This window comes from Gopherus evgoodei, chromosome 6 (assembly GCF_007399415.2).
Source record: "Gopherus evgoodei ecotype Sinaloan lineage chromosome 6, rGopEvg1_v1.p, whole genome shotgun sequence".
NCBI lineage: Eukaryota > Metazoa > Chordata > Testudines > Testudinidae > Gopherus > Gopherus evgoodei.
In genome coordinates, this window is record NC_044327.1 from 119532319 (window position 1) to 119544259 (window position 11941).

The following is an 11941-nucleotide window of genomic DNA, read 5'->3' on the forward strand; positions in this document are numbered from 1 at the left end:
AGATTTAAGACTCAGCTCTCATATCCATAACCAGTCAGGGAAAGGCGACAAAGCCAACAAACCAGTATTTATTTTTTCAGAATGTATCGTCCTCTACCGTATCAAAACACCAGGTAGAGAGAGCAAAATTAGCCTCAACCCAATTTACCATGCCACAGCTTCTCTCTGTTCTCTTTGGTCTTTTGTCTAAGAAAATCACTTTATTCCATCCATCCATTCCATCAAATAGCCACTGTGGTGGCGGTGTAACAAAAGCAAGTGGAGCAGAGGGCAAAACTGCTCTGGTGGAGATTAACCCAGAGTTGGAAGGTTAGCTGTAATAGAAGACATCAAGAAGTTTGGGGAACTGGAAGCAGCAATGGGAGCTAATGTAGTTTGAGGAGGAGAAGCAGGAGGAGAGAAAAGCAGCAAGCAAGTACTATCTGGAAGCATAGAAATTAGCTACCCATACATCCCATCCATATATATACATAGATCATACCACCATAGTATCTGAACCCTTCAGGTATTGGTAGGCGTGTACAGGACTATGGAACCATGTATTATGTAAAAAAATTTTAAAAAATGAATTGAGACTATATTTCCATTTTAGGACTCTTCTGGTCAGATGAGTTTTACCTTCAGTTCAACTCATTTCCAGAACCCAATGGTAGAATTATAGCCTGACAATTCATAGTGGTTTCCTATTTATTCTACAGGGTACATTATTATACTTGACAGCAGCAACTGCACGGTGTAGCCTATATTTTCTGTTCGCAGGGTACCTGGGACTTTGGACATCTTCTATAATTCATGACCAGAAATCCTAGATGACAAGTAATCTTCTTCTGTATTCATCTTAAAAGCAATTACATTCCTGATTGTATTCATTTGTTACTGGTTACTTTTAATTGTCTGGGAAATTGAGAGCATAAATCAGGTATTTTAGCGATTATGACATTTTGAAGTGTGTTCCCATGTGTTTATTGCACACTTCTCCCCAGCTTCCAGTTGTAAGATCATAGTAGAGGATATTGGGAAGTATTATTTCAATAAGTCTAACTTCCTGGAAGTTCAGCCTACAAAACTCCAAGAGAGGATGGAGCAGATGTTAAAGCAATTCATAGATTCTAAGGCCAGAAAGAACCATTGTGATCATCTACTCTGACCTCCAATATAGCACTTGGTATTATCCAAGGCCTCAAGTCCAGCAATAAGTTGAGCCAGGAGTCCATCATGAACCTGAGCAATCAAAAGAAGGAAAGTACAACAGCTGTTGGTTCCAATCTCAATAGTCTCATCAGCCAGTGCTCAGTTGATCCAAAAGTCCACTGGAGGCAAAAGGAGTGTTTCCATTGATTTCAGTGGGATTTGGATCAAGTCCTTAGAAAACACGTGATGTTCCTGAAACTTTACACTTAAAAACACACCTTTAGAAAGGGTTACAAGGGTTTTTTCTGCTTCCCAGCAGATGTTCACAACAGTCCTCTATCAGATCCATCCATCTACCTCCTCATTCTCTCGGCACACGTCTGTTTGCCTGATTATTGCTGCCTTTTCAATTTTGGCTTAGGTATTTCTGAACTGGGATGGTGTGGGGAGAGGAAGGGAGCGAGTACAAAAAACTTCCTAACTGTCAGTGTAGTTAAGCAATTAAACAAATTGCCTAGGGAGGTTGTGGCATCTCCTTTGTTGGATGTTTTTAAGAACAGGTCAGACAAACACCTGTCGGGAATAGTCTAGTTATTACGTAGTCCTGCCTTGAGTGCAGGGAACAGGACCTATTGATGTCCCTTCCAGTCCTACACTTCTGTGATTCTATGTGAGCTCTCCCTGCAGGCAGGGTTTGAAAATGAGGTTTTCATGCAGTACTAATGCTTGAGACAGGTTGCCAGCAGATCAACAAAACAGTGAAAATGACTATCTACAAAATGTACAATAGTACTGATTGTGTCATTTCTACGTAGTACCCCATGGATGGAGTGGTCTTGAATCTGCATTTCTTGCATGTAAAGACGTGATGAAGACAATTTTTCACAAACTGTTTGCTGATGCTTTATTGATCCATAATATCAGGGGCTTTCAGTTGTTTATTGACTGCTTTGCATGTGCAGCAAATCATTTTGGCTTAATGATCAGCCTAAGGAAGACTGAAGTCATGATCTAGCGTTGGGAAATACTGCAGCTACTCTAGTTGTGTCAATTAATGATGCACCACTCAAGATCATTGACAAATTTTGCTACCTAGGCAGTGTCATTTCATGAGATGCAGTGACTGACAATGACATTACAAAGTGCATTGGTGCAGCCAACGATCCCTTTGGAAAACTTTAGCAACATCTCTGGAACAAACACAGTGTTCGACTGCAAACAAAAGCTGATGTTTGGCATGCCATTACCATCACAACACTCTTGTATGGCTGAAATACATGGACTGGTTATCAACGTCACATAAAACTTATGATGTCTATGGTGGATAGTGGGAGTTAAATGGCAAGATTTTATTCCAAACACTGAGGTCCTTGGGTGCTGCAACATCTCGTGCAACGATGCTTTTATAGTGAGAGCATGGTTGAGGCAATGTGGCCATGTGGTCTGACAGTAAAATACTGAAAACCATCTTTTTGTGGAGAACTGCAGACTGGAACCCATTTTAGGGGCAGACCAAGAAAACGCTATGAAGACACTCTTCACTGCAACCAGTAGCATAGCTAGCGGGGTTCAGTGGAAGCAGCCACTTCCCCTCAGGGCAGCAGGGGCGGAAGCAGCGCCTGCTGGCCGGCGCTGCCAGCAGCACGGCCAGAGGTGTTGCGGGGAGACTTTGGCAAACCAGTAAAGTGCCTAAAACCACTATGGCTTATTGTTAAAAAGCAACAGCACGTCCGGAGGAGCCATGCAGGGGTGGCAGGCGAGGCCGGAGAAGCGAAGGGGCTGGCTCTTCGGCTCCAGGCTTGGTGGCCAAGCACTCCCCACCCCACCCCCCTTGCTAATGCGGGGGGAGGTGAAAGGGCCCCTGTGCCTTTCAGGCCACCTGGCTGGCGAGCCCTGCGTGGAGTGCGCTGAGTGCTAGGAGCAGGCCAGGGACAGGCCACGGCACAGGATAGAAGGTGAGCGGGGGGGGGGGTCCAGTCGGGGGGGTGTGGTCAGAGAGGGAGCCGAGGGAGGGCACCTTTTTTATGTTTGCTCCCCCTACACTGAAAACCTGGCTACGCCACTGACTGCAACCTCCAATCTTGCAGTGTTGACCTCAACACCTGGGAGCTCTTAGCCCAAGACAAGATCCAAGGGCGGTACTTCTGTCACCTCAGACTGAAAGATTCCAAGAATTTGCATATAGAGAGTTGTTTGAGGCTTAAAGCAGTGCATTCATCTAAAATTGTCTTCATCTGTGGATGGGATGCCAGCCTGAAATTGGTCTTTGATCTCCTCAAATTTGATGGGAAACTCCTTCAGTAAAACGTTTGTCTTCTAAGAGCTTTAGGAGGCTATATTTGTAGCAAGAGTAGGAACCAAATTTTCAGGTGGACATTTAATTTCCATGGTGATAGTATCTCTTTAAAGGGCTTCTCTGTTTGATAAGTAGTATTTTACCAATTCTTTGGGCAGCCGCTTAACTAGTTTTCAATATAGTTTGAGTATTCATAGCATTTATAAAATTACAGTATGTATTGGTATTACTGCTGGTAAATGATTGCCATCAATGGAGACTGAAACAGATATGTAATTGTGCATTTTTTCATGTCTCTCTGTAGCTGCAGTTTCCTTTACCATGAGGATATCTATAAACTACCAAATGAGGCGTTCTTACATTATCCCAATATAGCTGTAGACTTTCATATCAAATCGAAAATTGACAAACATTGTTTAAAAGAAACAATTCTGAAAGGTCAGTTATCCATTGTGTTATCTTTGAAGAAAAATATACTCTGCTTTATCAGTGTATTGATAATCAGAAATCACAAACTACTCTTTATAACTTTCAGCCATTGCTATTTATAGAATAAAGCTAATTTGATAGCTTTCCTTAAAGTATTCTATATGGCAGACCCAAAGGAATGAATCTCTTTAATGTTTAAGACAAAGACATTCTACCAACATTAAACTAGGATACACAAGCATCAAGCATTCTGAGCATTAGTTAGCAATTACAGTTGCTTATCATCAGAAAGAGTGCTAAAAAAAACCAGCAAACTTTATGGAAAGCAAGGAAGAGAGTGGGTGCATATGCAGTGAACACACTAATTGTTATTTCATGAGGATCAAAACCAATAGCAACTTGGGACATCTCCACAAATGCTCATAACATTTGAGAAGAAAATCTTTAAGATGGGAGTGAAAAATATTTGACAGGAGGTCTGGTACAATACAGTACAATCATTCTGCTGCTAAAGTCTGCATAACATTATGGCCTCAACCCAGCCTTGAAATTTGCACTCAACATTCTGTCCCCTGGGCTTGAGGAGTAGAGATAATGACATCTCATTTTTGTGCACCCAGAATCTCAGACATGCATACACAAATCAAAGAGGTTGCTTGTGCAAATCTGAATTTGGGGTGTGCAAAGCTTCCCAAAATGACAAAGTCAATAATTTACCCATTTTATTGAAAGTGTAGCAATAAGAACCCAGACTTCAGAAAGGTGACATGCTTTCTGTCAGGTGCTGACTCAATGAATGTAGAAGGCATTCAACAACCTGCAGGGTGGAACCCTACATATGCAGATCTCACACTGGTTCAAATCAGGAGCAACTCCACTGAAGTCAGTGAAGATACATTACTATAACTGTGGTATAGCTGAAATCAGAATTAGGCCTAACATGTTTACCTTGGATTGTAGTAGAGATATAAAATGTAAGTCAATGATTCACCCTAGGGATTATTTTAACAGAACCATGTTGTCATAAACAGATAGCTAAGGGTTAATGTCTCTTTCACCTGAAGCACCTGACCAGAGGACCAATCAGGAAACCGGATTTTTCCAACTTTGGGTGGAGGGAATTTGGTGTCTGAGTCTTTGTTGTCTGTCTGCCTGCTTTCTCTGAGCTTTGGAGAAGTAGTTTCTGCTTTCTAATCTTCTGTTTCTAAGTGTAAGGACAAAGAGATCAGATAGTAAGTTATATGGTTTCTTTTCTTTGGTATTTGCATGAATATAAGTGCTGGAGTGCTTTGATTTGTATTCTTTTTGAATAAGGCTGTTTATTCAATATTCTTTTAAGCAATTGACTCTGTATTTCATCACCTTAATACAGAGAGACCATTTGTATGTATTTTTCTTTCTTTTTATATAAAGCTTTCTTTTAAGACCTGTTGGAGTTTTCTTTACTTCAGGGAAATTGAGTCTGTACTCACCAGGGAATTGGTGGGAGGAAGAAATCAGTGGGGGAGATCTGTGTGTGTTGGATTTGCTAGCCTGATTTTGCATTCCCTCTGGGTGAAGAGGAAAGTACTTTTGTTTCCAGTACTGGGAACAGAGAGGGGGAGTCACTCTGTGTAGTTTCACAGAGCTTGTGTCTGTGTATCTCTCCAGGAGCACCTGGAGGGGGGAAGGGAAAAAGGATTATTTCCCTTTGTTGTGAGACTCAAGGGATTTGGGTCTTGGGGTCCCCAGGGAAGGTTTTTCAGGGGGACCAGAGTGCCCCAAAACACTCTAAGTTTTTGGGTGGTGGCAGCAAGTACCAGGTCCAAGCTAGTAACTAAGCTTGGAGGTTTTCATGCTAACCCCCATATTTTGGACGCTAAGGTCCAAATCTGGGACTAAGGTTATGACATGGTGTAGCAGCGGTTGGGAGATAGACAGAATCCAGAAGCCAGTAGGAATATTATATTTTTCTTTTCTCTGCTAAGGGCTTTTTAGCAGAGAGAAACAGTTTGGTTTTAAAAGGGAACCAGAGAGAATTTTTTTTTCTGCTCTCTCTGGCAGTTTGTGGCTTGCATCTTAAGCAAGAAACCATTAAGGTGCTATTAAGAGTCTTTTGTCACGCAATAGCACTCCCATTGAGAGTCATTACCAGAACTATATAAATGCAAATAAAGTGGTTTTTCAGGTTTACTTAACATTGAAGATTAGCTAAAGGCACTGTTGCTAGGCAGACTCTAGGAGGCAACAGAGCCTGCAGTGCAGAAGATAAACACCGGAGGGCACCCCAACACAAGAAAACAGGAACCATGACTTCTAAGGCAAAAATTGAGGCCGAAGAACAAGTCAGAGAAGCTGAACACAGGCGACAACTGGAAATAAAACAAACAGAGATGGAAATAAGAGAGAGAGAAAGAGAGGCAGCCTACCAAAGAGAACAGGCAGCCAAAGAGGTGGCCCACAGAAGGAAGCAAGAAGAAGAAGAGGCGGCCCACAACAAAAAGAAATGGAAAAACAACAAAAAGAGAATGAAGAGAAGGAAAAACAGAGAAAACATGAACTGGACTTGGCAAAAGCTGGGCTGCCTGTGCCAGCCAACCCTAACCACCTGGCGCCAATTATTGCTCCACAGCACAGGAAATTTCCCACCTACAAGGCAGGTGATGACACCGAGGCCTTCTTGGAAAATTTTGAAAGAGCCTGTCTTGGGTACAACATCTGTCTTTAGATAATTAGTCTTGAAGGCCTCTGTGGAAGGTTGTCATTATTCATTTCACACAGGCAAAGCCAACATTTTCAGAAAATTACTTCTATTTATACTACAACAAAGAGAGATTATTTGCATAGGATCCATCTATAACAATTCTGCATTTCAATCAGAAATGAAGCTATAAACAGGAAAACATAATCTGCATTTGACGGTCAAATTCTCCTACAAGTTTTGCACTTGTAAATATGGAGTTACTCTGCTGATGTAAATGAAATTACTCCTATTTACACTGGTGTAATTAACACCAGAGCCTGACCCTTAGTTACCAGTGTAAAAAGACAGATTCTCCACTTATTTGCATTATCATAAATCAGGAGTAACTCCACTGAAGCCAACACTGTAACACTGGTTTAAGATTAGTGTAAGAGGAAAATCAAGGACACCTCAGTCTAGCAAGTTTTTGAAGTACTGCGATGGGACAAACTTCTTACGGTATGGTAGTAAACACATTTATTTAGTGATCTCCTCCACAAGGATCTCTTCCATTAGAAGTACAGTTGCAAAATCAGTTTAGAAACTGTATCCTGGTAGCTGCATTTGCTGTACAAACAGCCACATAGAAAACTATTTTGATTTTATAACTTCTTTTTTACTAGGCAGAAAATAAGAGCCAGAGGTTCAATGGTGGGTCTCTAAAGTACGTGTAGATGAAAGTAAGAGCATTGTGAGACTGTGAGGAGTTACTCTGAAAGATCATCAAAGAGAAAATATTTTATTAAAGGCAGCATATCGTTGAGGGAATTCATGAAATGCCACTTATGCACTATAAGAAACCAAACTGGGCAGCATTAAGAATACACACACCTGCATATACATATCTTGGAGATTAGGTAAAAGCACAACACAAATGACAAGTAACTTTGCAAAGTGAAGTTAAAGAGAATACAGTGGCATATCACATGCACACTGCACAAATGGTGATACAAAACTAGATTTTCGCCTAGCAGAGGGAAAAGATGCTAGTGTGGTGGCAGAGGGCGGGAGGACCCAGGGGCAGCTCCAGGCACCAGCGCAGCAAGCACGTGCCTGGGGCGGCAAGCCATGGGGGGCGGCGTGCTGGTCTTCATGAGGCGGCAGCCAGGGAGACTTCAGCAGCATTTCTGCGGGAGGTCCATTGGTCCCACGGCTTTGGCAGTAATTCAGCGGTGGATACACTGAAGGCAGCGGACCTCCCGCAGAAAGACCGCCGAAGGCTGCCTGACTGCCGCGCTTGGGGCAGCAAAAAGCAGAGAGCCGCCCCTGAAAGGACCCATTTGGAAATTCAGACTACTCTGTCAGTGTACTAGAGCTTGTTTTAAACTGATGACCCAATTATGCAGGTCTTACTCAGACAAAACTCCACATGGACCTCAAGTGGGTATTTGGAGTCACTCACTCCAGAAGACTTGGTTTAAGTCTGCCTAGCATGGCTGTGTATATCGAGGTGGCACCATCATGGCTCAGATTCCAGAATAGACAGCTGGTTCTGTGTTATGTGCTGGGAAGTACATTGGAGGGGAATTCAGGAATGAGAAATAAACAGAGGATGAAATTCTGATTTCAAATCTGGAGACACTCCATTGAAAGAATTAGTCCATATTTATGCACATGTAACTGAGAGCAGGATTTGGCCTTAATTTTGCACAAACTGGGAGGGGGAGAAAGAAAGTAAAAAGAGAAACAGAAGGCAAATAGTTTTTCTGTACAAGTAAATCAAGTAATTATAAAAAGACAAAGCTGCAAATATATAGATTGAAATGCTTGCCCTCAAATCATAACCATCACAACTTTTAAAAACATGTAACCATATGCCCTAAGCCTAACCTAACACATTCATATAACCCACGCGTCATAACACAGAGGGCAACTGTGCTGCGTGTGAAATGGATGTTGTGACAAGTCACTGTTGATTTATACTGCACCGTTCACAGAGACAGGGATTGCCATATTGCCCAAGCACCGCAAGGTTCTGACATGTTGTACCATGCTAAACAGCATACCCAGATGTGGGAGTAAAGTAATAAATAATCATGTTGGTTTTTGTTTCCCTCTCCAGACAAAAGAGTAGTTTGCATTTATTTAATTATGAGTGGCAAGCAAACTATATAGTATCACGTATGTGATTACTTTCCAGTATTAAGTCCTAAATAGTCAGAGATCTGGTTCTAATTAATAATGTCTTTTCCTGTTCTTTTTCCAAAACAGTGAACATTGCCCATCAATTCTTGGTCAGTAACATATGCCTCTGTGCATTCATATTTTGTACAGGTAAAAGCACATTCTTTCTTGGATTTTACTTTTGATCACCTATCACATAACGTTTTGCATCTTACAGACAATGGAAGTGTGAATGGAAAGGACTTGAATGACTTCATTCAGGCAGAAAAGTAGCATATTCAGCCTCATATGTTGACACTGTGCAACGCTGCTCTTTGTTATTAAAGTTTTTAACAAATTTTTACATCTCCAAACCAGCTTTGGCGTTTAGTTAGAAAGTGTGAAAGGATACAGTCCCATTGTGTTGCATCTCTATAAGCCCTTTGTTACGAGTCAACAAAGTCTTTAAATGCCCTGCCAAATGGGAATTTTGCCAAACAGCAAACCAGCTACTTGGCCTTATTAAGGGCACCTCCTACTGGTCCTTTCATAGAGTGAATTATGCTTTCTTCGCTATCAGTCCCCTGCTAGGTTTCTGAACAGAGAAAATAGCTACTAAGAAGAGTAGTGGAAATTCAGATACTAATGAGCAGAGGCCAAAGCCACTTAACAACATTTCCTTAAAGACGCAGGATTTCTTTTCTTTTCTTTGTCAGTTGAATCCAGAGATTGTGAAAAAGGGGCTCAAAACAACAATCTCAGGAAGGATCTGGAGGCTAACCATAGGGAAAACTTTGCACAATTCTAGCTTGCAAAGGACAGATCAGGGAACTTGGTACAACACAGAGATGCATGCCTCCAAAACGCAATGCAATAAATACACATTATACATAGAGGGTGAAATGCACAACCAAAATGTACAGCTAGGAAACAATCTGCTCCTGTAATGAGTTTTCTGCATAATATCAGACATCATTCCCCCCCACTCCATCATTAAGGCAGTGTGAATCCTCACTCCCTTCCTCTCTCGCACGCACACACGACCCCAACTCGCCATATGCCCGCAAAAAAGTCTGCAAGTCAATCATCGTTCCAGAAGGAGGATCACTGACATGTCTCCAATCTACTAGCCTTTAAGGTGGAAATTCAAGAGAGATACCTATTATCCTGCTCTGATTGCCCAAATCCCACCTTCCATGCAAGCAATTGCAGAGGACATTGCTGAGGGACACAGACACACACAATGAACCTTTTTGTATTTAACATAAGCATCTTCCCAATTCACTTACCAGCTCTCCAAAACAAGACAAACATAACATATATATATATATTTTTTTTAAAGGAAGCATCATCTATATGAACAATTTACGGCATTTCTATTTGCATACAGCTGATATTCTGAATGATATTAGTGTAGGGTAAAGATCTTTTTGCAAAGGCTTTCATATGCAGCCCTTTACCCATCACAAAAAAAGCTGCTTTAGTAGCGTTTGTGTGTGTGTGTGTGGAGGGGGGGTGATATCGGTTTCTATTGTTCAGCAGCAGCTGGTGTGGAAGCAATTTGTGTGTGTTTATTTTATTTATTTTTGCTTTTCATGCCTCTCTCCTTCTAAGATTGCTCCTAATGAAACACAGCTCATTTTCTTCTGGAGAAAAAACGATCACTGGAGAATAATATTTTCCCACATACATTCTCCACACACACATACACAGAGACACACACACAGTCACCTACAAATTGAAGCTGCACTTTCTTAGTTCCTAACACTTCTCTTTAATACTCCAATTCCTGATTTATTTATTTTTAAATCTCTAATTCCCAGCTTTTCTCTGCCTCCAACACGGACATCACAGTTTCAATACCCCCTTTTTCCTTCTCTATCCTAATTCAATACACACACCAGTTTTGCCATTTTTAATCAGAAAATGTGCCTGCCAAGTGCAAAGAAAGAGAGGCAGCCCCAAAGAATATCAATCAAATGGAGTTTGGAGATGCTCTGCAAATAACTACATTTTCCATCTTGCGAACTAATATTTTGCTTTTTATCATTTACCCTTCCCCTGCCATCTGAAAAATATAAATAAAACTATAGATCCCATCTTAGCCTGAAGATCCAAAAAAAAAAAAAAAGCCACAGGCAAATAAATACAATTGCAACAGTGGTCAGGTGCAAAGGAGAATACAAACCAGTGTATATATACACACACACACACGCTATCACCACCTCCTCCCACATTTCTCCTTTATTTTTAGGGGTTTCTTTCCTTTCAGTTGGTTTTCCTTTTTCAAAGGCTGCTCAGGGTGCTTCTAAACCAGATTTTGTCTCACTCCTTTCCAAATCTCTGTCAACTACCTGCAAAAGCCTACACCAATCCACAACAACAACAAAATCAAAAGAGGGGGCAAGTCTGATAACATATAAGAGACAGGCACATTCCTTACAAATTTTACAAAATTCACCCTTCTCCATGGAGTGCGAAAGACAAATAAGGCAGCAATCACTTACCGGTGACTTGAAGATTCAGGCTGATCAGAGAAAATCCGAAGAGTAGAAAAGCCAGCTTTGGTACCCAAACACATCCAAGACTATTCTCCATATTTCAACACGCACCTACAGAGATTTGGGTCCTGAGCACCAGCAATAATCACACACACAGCCCCTCCTGCCTCCTCCTCTTCTGGTTTTTTTTTTTCTCCAGTCCCCACTGACAAGGCTCAGCAAAGGGGGAGTTGGGGGATGTGGAGGGAAAAAAGTTATATTCAGTTCAAGAGCCACCAAGCCTCCAGATGATGTTAGGAAACTAACTCAAGGAAAAGGGGGAAAGGTGGGGAACGGTGCTCCCAATGCTGGAAAACCATACATGGAAAAATACTGCAAAAAAGCGAACCAGGGTGCATCAAAAGATTGGGGGTTGCTCCATTTCCACAGCTGGGCAAAGTACTATATATATATGTATTTATAAAAAATGAAAAAAAAATCAGAAGAATACAAAAGGGAAAGTGTGTGGGTTTTTTCCTTCTTGGCAGATGTTGGTGTGGGGGGAAAAGAAGGGGGATGTAAAGCTCTCACTTGTTACTGGAGCTGTCCACCAGCAGTATGTGAGATGGGAGTTAGAGCTGTAACATCCATTGATCCAAAGAAGTGGAGGGCTGGAAGGGAAAACGTGGAGAGTGGAGAGAAACCAACCGGATCACGGAAAAGATTCCACTGGAAAAAAAAAACAAACCCTGAGCCCTGCTGCTTCCAGCAGCTGCATTC

At 41.6% G+C, this 11941-nt stretch overlaps 1 protein-coding gene across 1 annotated transcript in view; it reads right to left on the reverse strand.

Annotated features, from left to right (window-relative positions):
* DCC (DCC netrin 1 receptor) overlaps window positions 1–11692 on the reverse strand; it is a 939470-nt gene extending 927778 nt beyond the window's left edge. Inside the window, 1 exon segment of the mRNA XM_030567485.1 lies at window positions 11189–11692. Coding sequence (XP_030423345.1) covers window positions 11189–11279 — 91 coding nt within the window. The 5' untranslated portion in view covers window positions 11280–11692.
* Window positions 11693–11941: the final 249 nt, after the last annotated feature.